Genomic DNA, 23,248 nt, shown 5'->3' on the forward strand with positions numbered 1-23,248 from the left:
CCTGCAGAAGTGGTAGCTGCAAATACAGTGAAGGAGTTTAAGCATGCATGGGATAGGCATAAGGCCATCCTTCATATAAGATAGGGCCGGGGGCTATTCATAGTATTCAGTATATTGGGCAGACTAGATGGGCCAAATGTTTCTTATCTGCCGACACATTCTATGTTTCTATGTTTCTGTACGAACTCAGTGGCAGGAAAGTTTCGGGGAACCTTGTTTTTTTTTCACTGCGACAGTGGCTGCTCATGCCCAATGCATGCAGACTTCTGCAGCCATTTGATGAGATGACCAAACTGGTCAGTTGCAGCCAGGTCACCATCGGTGACATCATACCTTATGCCTTCTTTCTGGAGCGTGCATTGCATCGTGTCATTGATCAAGCCATCGAGGAGCAGGAAGATGAGGAAGTCGCAATGCTGGATGAATTCCCAGGGGAGGCTACTCAATCTGAGACAAGTCAACAGGAGTCTGAAGAGGAGTCAGATGAGGATGGTGCCGGGGCGGAGGAGGAGCAAGAAGAGCATGCTTTAAACGTTTCTGTGATCCTTGGTGTTGTCTGTGGCGGTGGGGAGGAGACCGAGGACGACATTATCCTGGATGATGAGCAGGAGCCAGGCCACTCCACCACTTCCAGTTTAGTGCAAATGGGGGCATTCATGCTCCAGTGTTTAAAGAGGGACCCCCGTATAAAAAGCATAAAGGGCAAGGACCAGTACTGGGTGGCAATGTACTTAGACCCCAATACAAACACAAAATAGTAGACATGTTACCAGCATCACAGAGGGCTGTCAGAATGCAGCACTTCCAGGCCTTGCTTCAAGAAATGCTGCATTCTGCTTTTGCGGGCGCTGGCAGAGGAATTTCCACTCACAGAGAAACAGTTGTGGGTACCAATTCAACAGTGCATGCAAGAAGAGGGCGGTTTGAAGATGTGTTGGTCACTTGAGATATGAGATCATTCTTGCAGCCAACCCATCCACAGCCGCCCTCCGGATCCAGCCTCAGGGAAAGCCTAGACGGACAGATGTCTGACTACATCAGGTTAACGGCCGATGTGGACGCTCTGAGAAGAAAGGAACCCCTGGACTACTGGGTGTGCAGACTTGACCTGTGGCCAGAGCTGGCACAATTTGCCATGGAACTGTTGCCTTGCCACTGGTTCAGTGTCCTGTCCGAAAGGACGTTCAGCGCAGCAGGGGGGACCATGACCAATAAGCGCAGTCGCCTAGCTCACGACAGTGTGGACTACCTCACATTTCTAAAAAATTATGAGGCATGGATCTCGGAGGAATTCAACATCTGTGATGACCACGTTTAATTGAATTTCCTCATGCCAGCCCACAAATATCCGCCACCGCTCAGAACAAATATCCGTCACTGTCTTAGGTAAATACAGCGGCATAAAAGGCCTTTTCTGTCCGTTGAATGCCTAATGTTTTGGGCCTCTGAGAAATTTAACACCTGTGACGGCCACGTGTTTCAACTATTATTATTAGGGTTTTTTTTCAAGAGGGGGGATATTGTTAGCTATGTTTTTATTCCAATTTTATATTTTTAGTTCTTTTAAACATATGTATTTGACCTCTATTTGTACTGGCCTTTAGTAAAATTTATACGTCTAATAGACCTGCAGCCACATACTTACTTGTTCTTTTATGTACGCTGAATGCATAAATTTTGTGGCCTGTAGTACACTGGTCTGCTGGAAAATTTATATCCAATGACCGTGTATTGTACGTCCAGCCACATACTTATTCTTTTATGTACGCTGAATGCATAATTTTTGGGGCCTGTAGTACACTGGCCTGCTGGAAAATTGATATCCAATGACTTTGTAATCTACTTACTTGTTCTTTTATGCATGCTGAATGCATCATTTTTGGGGCCTGTAGTACACTGGCCTGCTGGAAAATTGATATCCAATGACCGGGTAATCTACCTCCAGCCACATACTTACTTGTTCTTTTATGTACGCTGAATGCATCATTTTTGGGGCCTGTAGTACACTGGCCTGCTGGAAAATTGATATCCAATGACCGTGTAATCTACCTCAAGGCACATACTTACTTGTTCTTTTATGTACGCTGAATGCATAATTCTTGGGGCCTGTAGTACACTGGCCTGCTGGAAAATTGATATCCAATGACCGTGTAATCTACCTCCAGCCACATACTTACTTGTTCTGTTATGTACGCTGAATGCATAATTGTTGCGGCCTCGGTGGATTTCAACACCAGTGACGACCACATGTTATCGATTTTCAACTATTATCATTAGGGTTTTTTTCAAGAGGGGGGATTTCGTTAGCCATTTTTTTTAACCCAATTTTATATTTTTAGTTCTTTTAAACATATGTATTTGACCTGTATTTGTACTGGCCTGCAGTAAAATTGATATCCATTGACCGTGTAATATACCTCCGGCCACATAATCAATTGACCTTTTCTGTCCGGTGAATGCCTAATGTTTGGGGTCTGTAGTCCAGTGGCCTACAGTAAAATTTTTATCCAATGACCGCATAATGTACCTCGAGCCACATAATCAGAATTTCTTTTATGTCAGGTGAATGCCTAATTTTTAAGGCCCGTACTCCCGTGGCCTAAAATAAAAATTTTCTAGGCTCCAACAGGGCACATTTCTGAGAATTTCCCTTTAAGATGCATAAAAATGTCCCCTGATTAAGGTACATATTTTTTGGTGGAATTTTTGTCATTGATCCCCCTCTAGTATGTCACTGTCCATGTTGTGGGACTATTTCTACACTTCTACTAAGTATTTGGTGGCTGCAAATATGAGCTGAAGGTTTTTCAGGTTCGCTTGCAATTAAAGTGAATGGGGCCCGCCGTGAACTTGCGGTTCGCGAACATTTGATTACGTTCGCTCGATCGCGTTCGCGAACCGTCGCGGCCGATGTTCGTATATAACTCGTCAGAAGGAACCTCTGGCATTTTTCTTCATTTGAGCTAAAGTCCTTGGTACAAGTGAAGGAAGAGTCACTTTGAGCAGATTGGGCACTTTTTTCCCTGAGAATTTATTCTAAACCTGAATCACCAGTCCCAAAATTTGCTTATGGTAGGGCAAGACCACCAGACATGTAGCACGGTTCCCTCCTCTTGTTCACATCTCCGACATAAGCTCGATACAGTAGGGAACATGTGGTGGAGGGTCGTTGGACTGTAATACCACCTGGAGAGAATCTTATCGTTTTTCTCTTTTGCGTGGGCCTCCAGAGATAATCCATCAGAGAACGTACACATCTTAAGAATGCTCTGTGGTCTAAAAGTGAGCTGCAGGTCTGCTTTCCATTTTCAAAAATAAGGAGCTATGTCTGCATTGCTCTGATCCAACAGGATTCTGTACATCTGTGACAACAATTTGAAGTGAGTTTTGGGATGTAAAAAGAGAGTGTCGAAGTCAGTTAAGTCATGACAATGCCCCTGGCTGAGTAAGCTATCTAGGAAGGATCTCAACTGGGCGTATGTAAGCCATAAAGAACCTCTAATACTGTCATCAATATTAAGGGACTCAATAGGCACTACTTTTGCATTTCTCATTGCATCTCAGACCAGTGGGCACGAATATTTATTCCATATTATAAACTTGTCCACCCTTAGTCCAGGGACGAATGCAGGATTGCCTAAAAGAGGCATCATAGGACCCAGTCTCTTTGAATACCCAGGTATCCCATTGAGTAAGAGCATGATGAACTAGAAAGGGCCACTCCTCTAATAGTGGTCTTTTGTTCTGGATCTTCCATGGAGCAACCATTAGATCCATTGGGGAGAGTTCTTGTTCTAACTGGTCCCAAAGTTCAGAGATGACTTATCAGACCAGTCTAAGATCCGAATTAGGATCTCCAAAGTATTGTACAGCCTAAGATCAAGTAGCCCAACTCCCCCTTACTTCTGGGTTTGGTTAATACCTTCATATTAAGTCTGGGTTTGCTAGTACCCCATACAAAGCGTGTGATTGCTTTTTGTAAAGTCGAGAAAAAGCCACCTGGTTTACAAGTGGGTATTGTTTGAAAGAGATAGAAACATCTCGGTAGAATATCCATTTGAACTACACTCAATGACAGAGCTATCAAAGAATATCTCTGTAAATCTTATAGGGTCTTCCTCTGCAATGGTAAATAATTGAGCGGATACAGGAGGTGTAAATGAGTCGGGATCTGTAACCCCCAAGTAGTTAAGGCTCTGAGTCTGCCAATGAAAAGAGAAGTTGCTTTGTACAAGGAGCACATCAGTCGAGGGCAGTGATATATTCAGCATTTCACTTTTGGTTAGATTTATCTTGAAATTTCTGAGATGACCAAACCGATTAAATTCGCTAAGAATAGATGGGAGGGAGGTATGAGGCCTCGAGACATAAAGGAGGAGATCTTCCGCATAAAGTGCTAGTTTGTGTGGAAAATCTCCAACCTGTATTTCAAAAATGTCTGGATTCCTTTGCAGCGCAATGGCTAGATATTCTATAACCAAAACGTACAAAAGGGGCTAGAGGGGGCATCCTTGTCGAGTCCCGTTTCTAATATTAAAAGAGAGTGCTAGTATATCATTAGCTTGGACTCGGGCCGTGGGGTTGGTGTACAGGGCACAAACCCTAGCTATAAAACTAGGGCCTAAGCCTATTTTTTTCAGAGAGGCTATTATGAATTCTCCAATATACCCTATTCAATGCTTTTTCAGCATGGGACCTGATGACAATGCACCCCGGAAATAAGATTGATAGTACGTATGGTGTTATCCCTAGCTTCTCTGCCTGGCATGAAGCCCACTTGATCTCTGTGGATAACATCCAGGAGCACTCTACTGAGTCGATTTGCTAACAGTTTAGAATACATTTTGATGTCACAATTAATTAACGAGATGGGTCGATAATTATTGCAGGTAGTCACATCTTTGTTAGGTTACGGGATCACGACTATATGAGCTTCTAAGGCTTGTTTTGGAAAAGAGCAGGAAGGGGAGAGACTATTGAATACCTTCAAGAGGAAAGGCATAAGGAGGTTGCAAAACTTCTGGAAAAAAGGTGCAGTAAACCTATCTGGACCAGCACTCTTCCTACCTTTCAGAGAGGTCAATACCTCTTTAATCTCCATTTCCGAAAATTCCTCCTCCATTTGTGGAGCTAACTTCCGCATGTTGGATGAATACCCTACATAGTACGCATTTTAATGCTTCCCATTGCAGAGGAAGAGCCGTAGGATCAAATGGGTGATCAGTTATAAAACCCTTAATGGTTGACTTTAGAGTGCAGACATACACTATCACAAAGAAGAGCCTCATTTAGGCGCCAAGTCCATTCTCTAGTCACCATTCCCAGCAATTCTAAAGATAGGAATACTGGGGAGTAGTCAGACCAAATGGAAGTCCCTATAGATGTTTGTGGATGGAAGGTCAGGGCATGATGAGAAATCAGGAACATATCTTACCTACTGTAGGATTGATGAGCTGGGGAAAAATAAGTGTAATCTCTCTCCTTAGGATGTAAGATGCACCATACGTCTACCAGTTTTCTAGGTCATGTTAAAGTCGCCCCCTAGTACTATGACCCCTTCAGCAAAGGAGTCCAATTTGGATAAGATACCTCAAAATATAGTGACAAGGACATATCACTGGAACTGTGCAGTATCTAACCTGCCAAGAAAAAACAAAAAACAAAAAGAAAATCCTCTGTGGAGAGGAGTTTACCATCTCTAACTGGGTAAAGACAAGTTCCTAAATAGGAGACGGGCTTCCAACGACACAGCAGAGGAGCCGCCCTGAGGCTGAGAAACTGGATAACAAAACAGATCATTAACAAGCAGGATGTTGCCACCTCACAACCAGAGCCACCAAAGTGGCAATAAGACAATAAGGCAAAGACATACATTACTATGGTATCACAGGGAACTGTAGGTGAAGGATACACCAAAAGACAAAAAAGAAATCAAATATGGAGCTTAGCTGTGAAAGGTTAGGAGCCCTCATAATGTTAAACGGCGAATGTCTCTACCTAATAAGTAGAGTACTTTCTGTGCCATCTGGAAAACCAGAATATACTTTTCCTGAAGTCCTCCATCAGTTTCAGGTTGGTTGGGTAGCGCTACTGTGTCGCTAAAGGTTTCTCCTAGGTCTCCGCATGAGGGATCGAGAAGGCAGTGGAGGTATGGTATGCCAATGTGGTTGCTGAATCATAGGGAGATCCAACGCTGCGATGAATGCTGACAGATCGTCTGGGCCTCACAGCTCAATACGTTGACCTTTCTTAGTAACTACTAGCTGGAATGGAAAGCCCCACGTATAGGGGATGTTGTTTGCTCTGAGGAGATCTCACAGGGGTTTAAGGCCTCTCCTCTGGGCCAAGGTGTAGCATGAGAGGTCTCGCAGGATTAAGGTAACCCCATCAACGTCAATAGTAGAGAAGTTACAGGTAGAGTTGAGCGGACACCTGGATGTTCAGGTTCGACAGGTTCGGCCGAACTTCACAAAAAAGTTTGAGTTCGGAACCCGAACTTGACCAGAACTTGACCCCGAAACCGAATCCGATTAAAGTCAATGGGGACCTGAACTTTTGAGCACTAAAATGGCTGTAAAAATGTCATGAAAAGGGCTAGAGGGCTGCAAATGCCAGCAAAATGTGGTTAAGAGCATGGCAAGTGCTCTGCATACAAAAGTGGATAGGGAAATGACTTATAATACGTAAAAATAAAAAATAATAATCTTGATCTAGGAGGACGAGGTCCATATGGAGTAGGAGGTTGAGGAGGCGGTGGATGTGGCGGTGTAGGTGGAAGCGACGTTGGATGAGGAGGAGGTAGCCTACACTGGTTTTTGGTTTTAAATTTTTATTTTATTTTTTAAATTAGGGTATACCCCAAAACATTGGGAAATATAACCTGTGATAACCCCCTGCAGTCGTGCTAAACACATGTTCAGACAATACACTGGCTGCAGGGCAGGCCAGCACCTCCAAGGCGTAAAGGGCAAGCTCAGCCATGTGCCCAATTTGGAGACCCAGAAGTTGCAGGGGGCAGAACCATCAGTCAGTTCATGTAGGCATGTGCAAACATACTGCCCCACCATGTCGCACATCCCTGTGATGATCACGATCCAATTGGATATCTGCTCTATCAACTTTCGATGTTCTTTTCTGCACCTACCATGTTGATCACGGTTAGCGCCGAATCAGGGTTCCACCCCGGAGAGGGAGCTTGAGAAAGAGAGACCACATCCAAGGGAGATCAATGTATGAAATTTTATTGTGGGAGAAGCTATTAAAACGGAAGAATTGAAGGAAAGGAGGGGGCGCGTGGCAATTACCCACTCCCGACTCGGGGAGGTAGTGACGATAAATAACAATACAGGACTCTTAAGATGCCCTGTTATTTGAATGATTAATTAAAAATTACAGGGAATGTCACTGCGGTATTTTGGATTAGGAAACGTTAGACAGGAGAGGCCCTGCTGCCGCTTTGTTGACTCTAGATAACTTCTGCCTGATCGCATATACTTGTGACGTCCACCATCCATTTGGATATCTTCTCTATCTACTTTCCATGTTCTTTTCTGAGCCTACCATGTTGATCACGGTTATCGGCGAATCAGGGTTCCACACCGGAGAGGGAGCATGAAAAAGAGAGACCACATCTAAGGGAAGTTAATTGTTTCAAATTAAATATGATAAAGCGGAAATGTGGGACAAACTATTGAAGCGGAAATGTGGGACAACTTGTTAAAGTTTAAGCATTGAATGAAAGGAGGTGGCGCGCATGAATTAAAGAAGAATTTCTGAAATTTAATTCCCTGTCACCTATGCAGAACAGGGGTTTCTATCCAGCAAAATGTGTAAAATGTTACCTGACAATGTAACAGACGATTTTTTGAAATTTATGTTCCTGTCACCTATGCAGAGGTGCCCCCGTTACGTCCACAATCCATTTGGATATCTTCTCTATCAACTTTCGATGTTCTTTTCTGAGCCTACCATGTTAATCACAGTTATCGGCGAATCAGGGTTCCACTCTAGAGAGGGAGCGTGAGAAAGAGAGACATCATCCGAGGGAGGTCAATGGCTGCAATGGGATGAAGCGGAAATGTGGGACATATTATTAAAGCAGAAGGATCGAATGAAAGGGCCAATTAAAGACGGATTTTAGAAATTTAAGTCCCTGTCACCTATGCAGAGCAGGGGTTTATATCCGGCAAAATTGGTAAAATGTCACCTGACAATGTAACAGACGTGATGTCCACCATCTATTTGGATATCTTCTCTATCAACTTTCAATGTTCTTTTCTGAGCCTAGCATGTTAATCACAGTTATCGGCGAATCAGGGTTCAAAGGGAGATAAATGGATGAAATTTAATTTTGATCTAGCGGAAATATGGGAAAAGTTATTAAAGCAGAAGTATCGAAGGAAAGGGCCAATTAAAGATGAATTTTAGAAATTTAAGACCCTGTCATCTATGCAGAGTAGGGGTTTTTCATCGCCAGAAATGGGTTAGTGTCACCCACCAATGGAGCAGATTATTTTAAAAAAATTTGGTCCCTGTCACCTATGCAGAACAGGGGTTTATTAACGTCAAAAATTGTAAAATGTCAACCCAAGAATGTAACAGAAAAATTTGTGAAATTTATTAACCTGTCTAATAGGTAGAGCAGGGGTCTATCACAGCCAAAAATTGGTTAATTTCACCTGAAAATGTAACAGATAAATTAGTGATTTTTTTTTTAACCTGTCTACTAGGTAGAGCAGTACTAGGTATAGCAGTGGTATATCACACCCAAAAATTTGTGAATTTCACCCGAAAATGTAACAGACAAATTTGTGAATTTTTTTTAACCTGTCTACTAGGTAGAGCAGTGGTATATCACACCCAAAAATTGGTGAATTTCACCCGAAAATGTAACAGACAAATGATTGGATTTTTTAACCTATCTACTAGGTAGAGCAGTGGTATATCACACCCAAAAATGGGTGAATGTCACCTGAAAATTTGACAAATTAATGAAATGACATAAAATAAAATACGTACAAATAAAAAAAAAAAATATTGATTTATGAGGTGGAGGTCCATATGGAGTAGGAGTTTGAGGAGGCGGCGGACGTAGCAGTGTAGGTGAAAGCAGCGGTGGAGGAGGACGAGGAAGACAACACTGTTTTTTTTTGTTTTTTTATTAGGGTACACTCCAAAAGAGTGTGAAATATCCAAAATACAAGAATGAGCAATTGCTCTGTAGTATAACAATGGCTGCTTAAGGCCGGTATACATGTCTATTCTACACAAGGTACGGACAAGTCCTGTAGGATCCATGCCTGGTTCATTTTAATGAACGTGAGCTTGTCCACATTGGCTGTGGAAAGGCGGCTGCGCTTGTCTGTGATAACGCCCCCTGCCATGCTAAACACACGTTCAGATAATACACTGGCTGCAGGGCAGGCCAGCACCTCCAAGGTGTAAAGGGTAAGCTCAGGCCATGTGCCCAATTTGGAGACTCAGAAGTTGAAGGGGGCAGACCCGTCATTCAGTACGTGTAGGCGTGTGCACACATACTGCTCCACCATGTTGGTGAAATGCTGCCTCCTGATAAGACGTTCCATATCAGCTGGTGGTGCTGGTTGTTGTGGCGTGCTGACAAAACTTTTCCACATTTCGGCCATGCTAACCCTGCCTTCTGAGGTGCTGGTGGTGCCCCAGCTGCGTTGGCGACCTCTTCCTCTGCCTTCACCTTGTGCTTCCACTGTGAACCCGCTGTCAGGTGGGAATGCCACCAGCAGCCCATCTACCAGCGTGCGCTTGTACTCGCGCATCTTACGATCACGCTCCAGTGACAGAATTAAGGACAGTACGTTGTCCTTGTAATGGGGATCCAGCAGCGTGGCCACCCAGTAATCAGCACAAGTTAGAATGTGGGCAACTCGGCGGTTGTTGCGGAGACACTGCAGCATGTAATCGCTCATGTGTGCCAGGCTGCCCAGAGGCAATGAAAAGCTGTCCTCTGTGGGAGGTGTATCGTCTGTGTCCTCTGTATCGCCCCAGCCACGCACCAGTAATGACCATGAGCTGGTCCGGGTGCCACGCTGCTGTGAACAAGGTTCCTCATCCTTCATCTTCTCCTCCTCATCCTCCACCTCGTCATCCTCCAGAACTGTGCCCTGGCTGGACAATTGTGTACCTGGCGTTTGTGGGTGCAGGAACCCACCCTCGGAGCCACTTGTGAATGACTGGCCAGAAACCCTACAAAATGATCCCTCTTCCTCCTCCTCCTCCTGTGCCACATCTTCTTCCATCATCGCCAGCAGCATTTTTTCAATGAGGCATAGAAGTGGGATTGTAACGCTGAGAACTGTGCTATCGGCACTGGCCATGATGGTGGAGTACTCGAAACAGCGCAACAAGGAACACAGGTCTTGCATGGAGGCCCAGTCATTGGTGGTGAAGTGGTGCTGTTCCGCAGAGAGACTCACCCATGCGTGCTGCAGCTGAAACTCCACTATCGCCTGCTGCACTCGCACAGTCTGGCCAGCATGTGCAAGGTGGAGTTCCACCTTGTGGGCACTTCGCATATTAGGCGGTGAGCGGGAAGGCCGAAGTTACGCTGCAGCGCTGACAGGCGAGCAGCAGCAGGGTGAGAACGCCGAAAGCGCGCACAGACGGCCCGCACTTTATGCAGCAGCTCTGACATATCAGGGTAATTTTTAAGGAATCTCTGCACCACCAAATTCAGCACATGTGCCAGGACAGGGATGTGCGTCAAACCGGCTAGTCCCAAAGCTGCTACGAGATTTTGCCCATTATCGCACACCACCAGGCCGGGCTTGAGGCTCACTGGCACAAATCACTCATCGGTCTGTTGTTCAAGGCACGTCCACAGCTACTGCGCGGTTTGGGGTTTGTCCCCCAAACAGATACGTTTTAAAACTGCCTGCTGTCGTTTACCCCTGGCTGTGCTGAAGTTGGTGGTGAAGGTGTTACGCTGACTGGATGAGGAGGCGGTAGAGGATGAGGAAGCGGAGTAGGAGGAAAAAGAAACAGGAGGAAAACTGAAGCACCCTGCAATCCTCGGTGGTGGAAGGACATGCGCCAAACTGCTATCCGCCTCAGGCCCAGCTGCCACTGCATTCACCCAGTGGGCTGTTATGGACATATAACGGCCCTGACCGTGCTTACTGGTTCACGTATCCGTAGTGAGGTGCACCTTGCCACAGATGGCGTTGCGGAGTGCACACCTGATTTTGTCCCCCACTTGGTTGTGCAGGGAAGAGATGGCACGCCTGGAAATATAGTGGCGGATGGGCACGACGTACTGTGGGACAGTCACTGCCATAAGGCTTTTAAAACTCTCTGTCTCCACCAGATGGAATGACAGCATTTCAAAGGCCAGTAATTTTAAAATGCTGGCATTCAGGGCCAGGGATCTCGGGTGGGTAGGGGGGTACTTCTTCTTCCGCTGCAGTGTTTGGGAGATGGAGAGCTGAACGCTTCCGTGGGACATTGTGGAGATGCATGGTGAGCCAGGTGGTGGTGTTGCTGGCAGATCATCTTTTAGCGAAGTGGCATGTGGCACTGTCTCTCCAGAGGTGGATGAAGAGGCCGAGACTGCAGCAGAAGAGGAAGCAGGAGGAGCCAGAGACATTTCTTGGTTTTTGAGGTGTCTACTCCACTGCATCTTGTGCTTTGCACTTAGATGCCTGGTCATGCAGGTTGTGCTCAGGTTGAGAACGTCTATGCCTCGCTTCATGCTCTGATTGCACAGAGTGCAAACCACTCGTGTCTTGTTGTCAGCACATTGTCTGAAGAACTGCCACGCCAGGGAACTCCTTGGAGCTGGCTTTGGTGTGCTCGGTCCCTTGCTGCGGTGGGCAGTAGCGTACTGTCTAGGGGACGGCTGCTCCGCTTTTGCACCCTGCTCCCTCTTCTGCTGTGCTGGTGGCTCTGTGCGACCCCCACAACTTCCTCCGAACTACACAGGTCACTCGCATGACCTTGATTCCATGTGGGGGCGAGGACCTCATCGTCCTCCACATCATCTTCCACCCAGTCTTCAACTCTGCTCTCCTTGTCAGTCTGCACACTTTCAAAAGCCCCAGCAGTTCGCACCTGTGTTCCGTCATCATCCGAGACATGCTGCGATGGTCCTCCCATGTACTCATCTTGAAACATAAGTGGTTGGGCATCAGTGCACTCAATCTCTTCCACTTCTGGGGCAGGGCTAGGTGGATTGACCTGGGAAACCCTGCAAACAGAGTCATCAAAAAGCAGAAGAGACTGCTGCATGACTTGGGGCTCAGACTGCTTGGCTGATTTGCAAGGGGGTGAGGTGAAAGACTGATGGACATCAGCTGCAGGTGCCAACTCTGATTTTTCAGCAGGAGACTGGGTGGGAGACAATGTGAAGGAATTGAAGTCATTGTCAGCAACCCAATCTACTATCTCCTGTACTTGTTCTGGCCTCATCATTCGTTGAGCCACATTAGGCCCGACCAAATAGGAAGGGGTTTCACTTGTGCGTGTAGCTGGCACAGATCGACCACGTCCTCTCCCTGCAACAGGAGCTACACCAGCAGCACCACGACCTGGGCCACGTCCCTTATTTGACTCTCTCCTCATATTTCTCAAATTTAGGATCTTGCCCTAAATGGGTGTTTTATTATTAGCAGAATAGAACGACAGTATGTAAAGGGTGTATCTCACGTAAAGATGCAGACTAGGCCGCAATTAAAGATTTTTATCCAAAATGGGTGCTTTAATAATAGCATAATATAACCACAGTATGTAAGGGGTGTATCTCACACGTATAGATCCAGTCTAGGCCGCAATGAAAGATTTTTGCTCAAAATGGGTGTTTTGCTAATAGCAGAATAGAACCACAGTATGTAAAGGATGTATCTCACACGTACAGATCCAGACTAGGCCGCAATTAAAGATTTTAGCCCAAAATGGGTGTTTTATTAATAGGAGAAAAAAACGACATTATTTAAAGGGTGTATCTCACACGTACAGATCCAGACTAGGCCCCAAAATTAAAGATTTTTGCATAAAATTAGTGTTTTTCTAATAGCAGAATAGAACCACAGTATCTAAAGGGTGTATCTCACACGTACAGATCCAGACTAGGCCGCAATTAAAGATTTTTGCCCAAAATGGCTGTTTTTCAAATAACAGAATAGAACCACAGTATCTAAAGTGTGTATCTCACACGTACAGGTGTAGACTAGGCCAGAATGTGGTTCTATTCTGCCACAAGTAAGATTTTTGCCCAAAATGAGTGTTTTTCTAATAGTAGAATAGAACCACAGTATCTAAAGTGTGTATCTCACATGCACAGATCCAGACTAGGCCGCAATTAAAGATTTTCGCCCAAATTGGTTGTTTTATTAATAGCAGAATAGAACCACAGTATGTAAAGGGGTTATCTCACACATACAGATGCAAACTAGGCAGCAATTAAAGATTTTTGCCAAAAATGGGTGTTTTATTAATAGCAGAATAGAACCACAGTATGTAAAGTTGTATCTCACACGTACAGATCCAGACTAGGCCGCAATTTAAGTTTTTTGCCCAAAATGGCTGTTTTTCAAATGACATAATAGAACCACAGTATCTAAAGTGTGTATCTCACACATACAGATGCAAACTAGGCGCAATGAAAGATTTTTGCCCAAAATGGGTGCTTTGCTAATAGCAGATTAGAACCACAGTATGTAAAGGATGTATCTCACATGTACAGATCCAGACTAAGCCGCAATTAAAGATTTTAGCCCAAAATGGGTGTTTTAATAATAGCAGAAAAAAACGACATTATGTAAAGGGTGTATCTCAAACGTACAGATCCAAACTAGGCCCCAATTAAAGATTTTTGCCTAAAATTAGTGTTTTTCTAATAGCAGAATAGAACCACAGTATCTAAAGGGTGTATCTCACACGTACAGATCCAGACTAGGCCGCAATTAAAGATTTTTGCCCAAAAAGGCTGTTTTTGAAATAACAGAATGGAACCACAGTATCGAAAGTGTGTATATCACACGTACAGATGTAGACTAGGCCGCAATTAAAGATTTTTGCCCAAAAAGGGTGTTTTATTAATAGTAGAATAAAACCACAGTATGTAAAGGGTATATCCCACAATGACAAATGCAGCAAAGGCTGCAAAATTAAGTTTTTGGTCCAAAATGGCTGTTTTTCAAATAACAGAATAGAACCACAATATCTAAAGGGTGTATCTCACAATGACATATGCAGCAAAGGCTGCAAAATTAAGTTTTTTGCCCAAAATGGGTGTTTTTTTCAAAGCCAGAAAATTCTTCAAATATTTCAAACTTTGATTTTAACAATCACAGATGCAGCAAGGGCTTCAAAATTAAGTTTTTGGTCCAAAATGTTTTTTTTTTTTTAATAACAGAATATGACAGCAGTATATAACGCTTGAATTTCACACGTGCAGATGCAGCAAGGGCTGTAAAATTGTGTATTTTGCACAAAAAGGGTGTTTTTTAAAACCCAGAAAATTATAGTTGTATTTCTAGCTTAAATTGCACACTGACTAATGCGGCAGAGGCCCAAAATGAAGGTTATTGCCAAAAATGGGTGTTTTTTCAAAGCCAGAAAATTATTGAAGTATTTCAAACTTGTTTTTAACAAAAACAGATGCAGCAAGGGCTGCAATATTAAGTATTTTGCCCAAAAAGGGTGTTTTTTTTTACTAACAGAATATGAAAGCTGTATATAACGCTTGAATTTCACAAGTGCTGATGCAGCAAGGGCTGTAAATTTGTGTATTTTGCCCAAAAAGGGTGTTTTTAAAAACCCAGAAAATTATGGCTGTATTTCTAGCTTAAATTGCACACTGACTAATGCTGCAAAGGCACCAGATGTAGGATATTGCCAAAAAAGGGTGTTTTTTTAAAACCAGATTATTAGTGCAGTATTTCAAGCTTGGATTTGAATGTCACAATAGCACATATGCAGTGCTGGTGCACTGAGCTTGCATAAAATGGCCGCCGCCACCAGCGCCCACCTAACTAACAGACGGATAAAAGTAATTTTTCTCTGTCACTGGGCTCAGGGCAGGGTAAAAATATTGTGCACTGCACCCACACAACTAAATCTATGTAGATCGCTGAGTACAATTGGAGTTCTGATTAAAGATTCTGTCCTATTCTCTCCCTCACAGCAGCAGCATCCTCTCCCTACACTAGTAACAGCAGAGTGACGTGCAGCGCTATGTGACTGCAGCTTATATAGAGGCTGGGTCACATGCTGCACTGACCAATCACAGCCATGCCTTTCAAAAAGCGCCAAGAAATCGCAGAACCCCGAACCCGAACTTTTAATGAAAGGTTCGGGTCCGGGGTCCAAAAATCCTAAAGTTCGGTACGAACCCGAAGTTTACAGTTCGGGTTCGCTCAACCTACTGATCAGGTATATCCCCATGCATTCTGAATGGAGAGTAATCCGTTCAGGATGCATCAGGATGTCTTCAGTTCAGTAATTTTGACTGATCAGGCAAAAGATAAAACTGTATCATGCTACGGTTTTATCTACAGCGAAAAAAACTAAAGATTTTTTCCATAGGAATGTATTAGTGCCGGATCCGGCATACAAAATACCGGAATGCCGGATCCGTCCTTCTGGTCTGCGCATGCGCAGACCGAAAAAAAGGTGAAAAAAGTAAATGCCGGATCCGTTTTGCCGGATGACACCGGAAAGACGGATCCGGCATTTCAATACATTTTTTTTACTGATCAGGCATTTTTAAGACTGATCAGGTACCTGATCAGTCTTACTAATGTCATCAGTTGGCATACGTTTTGACGGATCTGGCAGGCAGTTCCGGCAACAGAACTGCTTGCCGGATCACTGTGCCGCAATGCCGCAAGTGTGAAAGTATCCTTACCCGACTGGAAGCATTATCTGCTGCAATCCAATTGACCACCTGGTCGCACTGGTCTGACTTCAAGGGTTTTGTCCTGCGACGCCCTGCAAACTGGGACATGAAGCTAGGTATCGTGGATGATTGTTTTTCTTGTGCTCTGGCAGCTGGCACAGTTTCAACAAGCCCAGGGCCATGGCCTCTGCATGAACCATCAGCATCACTGCCACTTCCCCGTTCCTTACTGCTCGCCTTGCGCATATTAAATGTTATATGCACGCTTGACACACAAGATGTGGCACAGATGTCATAGTTCACAGCAAGCACAGTATACGGAAAAAGTACGGAAAAGTATGGCAAAAGAAAAATAGATTTCACTTATATTTTTCCTATCTCTGGCCCTAACACACAGAAGGTATTGGACAGATGTCTCTAGTCACTGCAGACACCCTCTATATAAAAAGTACTGAAAATGATGGAAAAAATATATTAATTTTCAGTTATATTTCTCCAATTTCTGGCCCTGACACACAGAAGCTATTGGACAGATGTCAGAAGTCACTGCAGACACCCTCTATATAAAAAGTATTGAAAATGATAGAAAAAATATAGTGATTTTCAGTTATATTTCTCCAATCTCTGGCCCTGACACACAGAAGGTATAATACAGATGTCACCAGTCAAGTATTGAAAATGCTGGGGAAAGAAAATTGGTACTGTAGCTATAAAATACTGCCAGCCTGCCACCACACACAATAGTCCTTAAAAGGACTTTTTGGTCTTTGAAACGTTTTTCTACTGAATTGATTCCGATCAGACTCCCTACACTATCTGTCCCTTCCGAAGCGCAGTTCTCCCTGACTACATATGAGCCGAACATGCGTCATCAGGTGCTATATAGCACCCAATGAAGTGTTTCGTTCAGCCAATCACTGTAATGCCAGTAGCCAACTTGTACTTGCCTGCACGTTTATTGGCTGCATAGCAGCCGCGAAATGTGTGCGAGGGAGACTCGAGCATGGTGCTCGAGCACATGAGGTACTCGGCCGATTACCGCCATGTGCCGAGCATAGCGATGCTCGAGCGGAACAGCAGTACAGCCGAGCATGCTTGCTCAACACTATGTAATACCACCACCACCAAAGACTTGTCTGGTGACAACAGTGGCTGCTGCATAGCACTCTCCTTGACGTCTCCAACATCATTGGCAGCCAAAATTTTTGCTCAGCATGAATTGACTTTCATAACAGCACTGAGGCCCACTTGGCACTCATCCAGCGAAGATGTTCCCTGGCCAATGCAAGACATTGATGCCTGTGCCTGGTTTTGTGATCACGTACCCTTGCAAGTCATCTAGCACGCAGACCAGGCTAATGGAATCGGTTTTGAATGGTCTGACCTGACACTTGGGTGCCTGTCACCGCCCTTTAACCTCTTCCAGACACATGACGTACCGGTACGGCATGTTGTCCCGGTACTTAAGGACACATGAGGTAAACTGTGCTAAATAAACCATTTTTTGTCACCTTACATTACAAAAAATGTAATAGCAAGCGATCAAAAAGTCACACGCACCCCAAAATAGTGCCAATCAAACCGTCATCTCATCCCGCAAAAATAATACCCTACCCAAGATAATCGCCCAAAAACTGAAAAAATTATGGCTCTCAGACTATGGAAACACTAAAACATGATTTTTTTTTGCTTCAAAAATGAAATCATTGTGTAAAACTTACATAAAAAAAGTATACATATTAGGTATTGCAGCGTCCGTGATAACTTGATCTATAAAAATATCACATGACCTAACCCCTCAGATGAATACCGTAAAAAAATAAAAATAAAATCGGTGTAAAAAAAAGCCATTTTTTGTCACCTTACATTACAAAAAGTGTAATAGCAAGCGATCAAAATGTCACACGCACCCCAAAATAGTGCCAATCAAACCGTCATCTCATCCCACAAAAGTCATACCCTACCGAAGATAATCGCCCAAAAACTGAAAAAATTATGGCTCTCAGACTATGGAAACACTAAAACATGATTTTTTTTGTTTCAAAACTTATATAAAAATAAAAAAGTTAACATATTAGGTATTGCCGTGTCCGTGACAACCTGGTCTATAAAAATACCCAATGATCTAACCTGTCAGATGAATGTTGTAAATAACAAAAAATAAAAACGGTGCCAAAACAGCTATTTCTTGTTACCTTGCCTCACAAAAAGTGTAATATAGAGCAACCAAAAATCATACGGTATGTACCCTAAAATAGTACCAACCAAACTGCCACCTTATCCCGTAGTTTCTAAAATGGGATTACTTTTTTTGAGTTTCTTCTCTACTCTATTTTCCATTAATTCTTGTGGAACACCTAAAGGGTTTGCAAAGTTAGTAAAATCAGTTTTGAATACCTTGAGGGGTGTAATTTCTAGAATGGGGCCACTTTTTGGAGTTTCTACTCTAGGGGTGCATCAGGGGGGCTTCAAATGGGACATTGTGTCAAAAAACCAGTCCAGCAAAATCTGCCTTACAAAAACCGTATGGCATTCCTTTCCTTCTGCGCCCTGCCGTGTGCCCGTACAGCGGTTTACGACCACATATGGGGTGTTTCTGTAAACTACTGAATCAGGGCCATAAATATTGAGTTTGGTTTGGCTGTTAACCCTTGATTTGTAACCGTAAAAAAATTATTAAAATGGAAAATCTGCCAAAAAAGTGAAATTTTGAAATTGTATCTCTATTTTCCATTAATTCTTGTGGAACACCTAAAGGGTTAACAACGTTTGTAAAAATCAGTTTTGAATACCTTGAGGGGTGTAGTTTCTAGAATGGGGTCATTTTTGGGTGGTTTCTATTATGTAAGCCTCGCAAAGTGACTTCAGACCTGAACTGGTCCCTAAAAATTGGGTTTTTGAAAATTTCTGAAAAATGTCAAGATTTACTTCTAAACTTCTAAGCCTTGTAACATCCCCAAAAAATAAAATATCATTCCCAAAATGATCCAAACATGAAGTAGACTTATGGGGAATGTAAAGTAATAACTATTTTTGGAGGTATTACTATGTATTATAGAAGTAGAGAAATTGAAACTTGGAAATTTGCAATTTTTTAAAATTTTTGGGTAAATTTCGTATTTTTTTTATAAATAAAAATTAATTTTTTTGACTTGATTTTACCAGTGTCATGAAGTACAATATGTGACGAAAAAACAATCTCAGAATGGCCTGGATAAGTCAAATCGTTTTAAAGTTATCAGCACTTAAAATGACATTGGTCAGATTTGCAAAAAATGGCCAAGTCCTTAAGGTGAAATAGGGCTGAGTCCTTAAGGGGTTAAATATCAGAAATAAGGGTCTGGCTATGACATTACTTAATTCTCTTAGGATACAGGGGTGTGTGCCATTCGGTCCTGGCGATTTTTCTATTTTAATCTTTTTAAGACGCCACTGTACTTCTTCCTGGGTCAGACAGGGCACTTTTAATGGGGAATTTACTTTTATATTCTGCATTTCATCTGACAGTTTACAAACCAGATTCCAAAAAAGTCAAAGCGTTTTAAAGTTATCAGTGACACTGGTCAGATTTGAAAAAAATGTCCTGGTCCTTAAGGTGAAAATGAACCCGGTCCATAAGGGGTTAAATGTGCCTGGAGTTCTGTGGTGTTCATCATCCAGTTATGCAAGGCATTGTTCAGAATGTAGCGGTCATCCGTGTGGGATGTGACCAAAGGACGTCCACTTCTATGCCTTTCATTGAATCTTCCAGTCTTTCTGTATCGCTGTTGCAACATGCTGATGACACTCTGTGACACTCTAAGCTCAGTGGCCACTTCCGTCTGAGAACATCCTGCTTAAAACCTTGCAATGGCGAGGTACTGTTGATCAATTGTTAGGTGTCGTCTTGGTTTCATGATGTCAATATGTGAACAGCATGATGAGGAGGACTGTTTAAATACCAATTCTAATTGAACCAGGAAATGTATTGGGTGATTCCTGTATCAAACATCTGTGAATTTTGCTGTTAAGCTCCTTGTTAGAGAACAGCAAGTTGTGCCAAAAGTACTAAAACATTGAACTGTTGGACAAGTGCATTCAGAGGTTTAAAGAAAGTCACATTAAGTTCACCTGTAAAGGTTAGAGTGCATCTTAGTGTTATCCTAAAATTTCACCCACAATCCAAATATCCCTAACTTTTTGTGAGTAGTGTATGATCTATTGAGGTTTCTATAGATATATTATCTGTTACAATTACCTGGGGAAATCTTTTATCCCAAAAGATGAAACTGTCATTTATAGGAAACTGATAGTGACCATTGTCTTCATGGAAATGTCCCACTGTTTGTCTCTCCACAGTACTGTTAGCATATACATCATAATTCACCAGATCAAATCTTGCCGGAAAGTTTCCTTTCTCATCAAGGTGAATGGAATCTCCAGTAGAAGTTGTAAAGCGAACTCTTCTTATATATTGATTGAGCTAGAAAGAAAAAGTAAAGAGGACTGACAGGAAATCAATGGTTGAAATTAGTTTTGCACATATTGGGCCAGAGTTGCTAATGGAAACTTAGAGAAGCAGCCTGAGGAGCTTGTGGATTTATCAGAGCTCATTGTGTTACAATTTATTATACTGTATAACTGGGCCTTAGCCAAACGTGTCAGACTTCAATTGATTGGCTTACATTTGTCTTAGGCCTCATGCACACGACCGTTCTGTTTTTTGCGGTCCGCAAACTGCTGATCCGCAAAAAATGGAAGCCGCCCGTATTGCCTTCCGCAATTTGCAGAACGGAACGGGCGCCGGCAATATAAATGCCTATTCTTGTCCGCAAAGCGCGGACAAGAATAGGACATGTTATATTTTTTTAGCGGGGCCGCGGAACGGAGCCACGGATGCCTCTTTTCCGGCCCCATTGAAGTGAAAGGGTCCGCATCCGAGCCACCAAAACGGCGGCTCAGATGCGGACCCAAACAACGGCCGTGTGCATGAGGCCTTACTTTTACGATTTTGTGATAAAATTTTGGTGTAAAATTTTGCACCTCAGGCCATGCCCTTCTCCACTAACCCATACCCTTTTTCCATCAAGTCAGACTCTCTTCTCAAACCGTTCCAGTTTGCACCAAATGTTGGCATATAATATTATTAAATGTTGGCAGTTGTTCCTAAGTTTTAACTATGAAACTTTTCCTGCCCCTTGATCTCAATTTCAATTAGAAAACTGCTTCAACCCTTAGAAACCAATCCAGGCGTTACTTTTGTAAGTTTTGTTCTTTAAAGGACACTTGATATTTACCCTGGCTCTTTATCATTCTGCCGGTATCGGAAATGTACAGACAGAGTATTATGTGTCTCTAATTTGTGCTTCTCTCCATCATAATCTCGGATAAAATTCTGTAAAATGTTTAGATTTCAGATAAGCTCTCCTTAACTTTGTTTTCATTGTAGACAGTGTATTTTTACTAAAGAAAGCTGCCCCCAGCAGAGACAATGGAGCCTCTGTCCTTCCCCACTATCTGTTCTCTATATGTTATGAGCTGAAAGTGTTAGAGGAAGAAAAAGATTGCTCCCATGGATATTTATAGACTTACTTTTTTAATATTTTGGATTTCTAAATTTAAAATGCATAGAATCAATGACTTAAAGGGATTCTGTCACCTCGTTTTCGGTTATAGAGCTGCAGACATGCACGGCTAGATCGCCGCTAGCATGTCTGCAATATACCGGTATAGGGCTGTGTGCTTTTATTTTGTTTAAAAAATGATTTTAGAGATATGTAAATGAGCTTTGTAAGGAGCCCAAGGGACTGCACTAACCTTCCTGGTGCCCAGCCACGCCCCTCTGTGAAGGAGCCCAGCACCCACCGCCTGCGTCCTCCTAATATTTTCCTTTCGACACAGATTGCCTTAATCTCGCGATGCGCGAGCTCGCACATGCGCAGTTCCTTCGCTAAGGCTGATGCCAGCACAGGGAAGGAACACTATACTGGCACTGTGCATGCGCTAGCTCGCGCATCGCGAGATTACGGCAATCTAACTGTGTCGAAAAGAAGGAGATTTAGAGGACATAGGCGGTGCTAGGCTCCTTCACAGGGGGGCATGGCTGGGCACCAGGAAGGTTCGTACAGCTCCTTGGGCACTTTATAAGACTCATTTACATATATATAAAAAAAAAAATTAACAAATTAAAAGCACACAGCCCTATAGGACCGGTATATTGCGGACATACTAGCAGCGATCTAGCCGTGCATGTCAACAACACTATAGGCTAAAACGAGGTGACAGAATCCCTTTAATATGTATCTGAGTATAAAAAAAAATAAGAAGATTGCATAATGGCTATGCTTCTTTATAAAATCATAATTGTGAAGGAACTGTTTTGTTTTGGCTTTACTAATTGTTTAAGCCATGTTAAGGGAAATATTCATTATTGAAATTTAGGGTAATCTCAATAATTAATATTCATAAATAAGCGTGAGTCATCTAGTGATGACTCTGCCTATTTATAATATAAAAGGAATTAACTCTCTAATTAGCTAATTGTCTAACTAACTAACTACCTCTGTTGCCTTATTCTATTACTGAACTACCTGTGACACACTACTACTATTATGGCGGCTACAACAAAAGACTATACACTGCATGTTATGAATAAATAAATATTTATTGCACAATACAAATACATTACACTATATCTATATACAGTGGGATGTGAAAGTTTGGGCAACCTTGTTAATCGTCATGATTTTCCTGTATAAATCGTTGGTTGTTACGATAAAAAATGTCAGTTAAATATATCATATAGGAGACACACACAGTGATTAGTGTTGAGCGAACAGTTCGAGCATAGTTCGGGTCCGTACCGAATTTTGGGGTGTTCGTGACACGGACCCGAACCCGAACTTTTTCGTAAAAGTTCGGGTTCGGGTTCGTCATTCGGCATGTATTTTGGCGCATTTTGAAAGGCTGCAAAGCAGCCAATCAACATGCATCATACTACTTGCCCTAAGATGCCATCGCAGCCATGCCTACTATTGGCAAGGCTGTGATTGGCCAAGTGCAGCATGTGACTCAGCCTCTTATAAGCTTGTGCGCACGTCGGGACGTGCTCACTCCCGATGTGAATAGAACAGGGATAGACGCAGCTGATGCTAGGGCGAGAATAGGCAGGGATAATTGAATAACTGGAAGCAAATTTCTCTCCTCCACCTGTGATTCACCTGAACAACTGCAGCTGAGCTGCTTTTTTGATAGGGATTGGCTATTTTTAGAGTGGCCAGAGTGATTTTTCCATCCACATGTACCTGGGCTGACCGCCGGCCGCCATTTTGCGACTTGTAGTGCTGCAGCAGAAGCTGCCACAGTGTGCATTCCAAAGTTCCAAACAAGTCAGACATC

General features: G+C 43.1%; 1 protein-coding gene across 1 annotated transcript in view; it reads right to left on the minus strand.

Annotated features, from left to right (window-relative positions):
• Nucleotides 1-23,248, minus strand: part of LOC120998924 (vomeronasal type-2 receptor 26-like) — a 106,811-nt gene that overhangs the window by 78,338 nt on the left and 5,225 nt on the right. Inside the window, exon 2 of the mRNA XM_040429803.1 lies at nucleotides 20,109-20,333. Within this exon, the coding sequence (XP_040285737.1) occupies nucleotides 20,109-20,333 (225 nt within the window). The remainder of the gene's footprint in view (nucleotides 1-20,108; nucleotides 20,334-23,248) is intronic.

The sequence above is a fragment of the Bufo bufo genome, chromosome 4, assembly GCF_905171765.1.
Source record: "Bufo bufo chromosome 4, aBufBuf1.1, whole genome shotgun sequence".
Classification (NCBI taxonomy): Eukaryota; Metazoa; Chordata; class Amphibia; order Anura; family Bufonidae; genus Bufo; species Bufo bufo.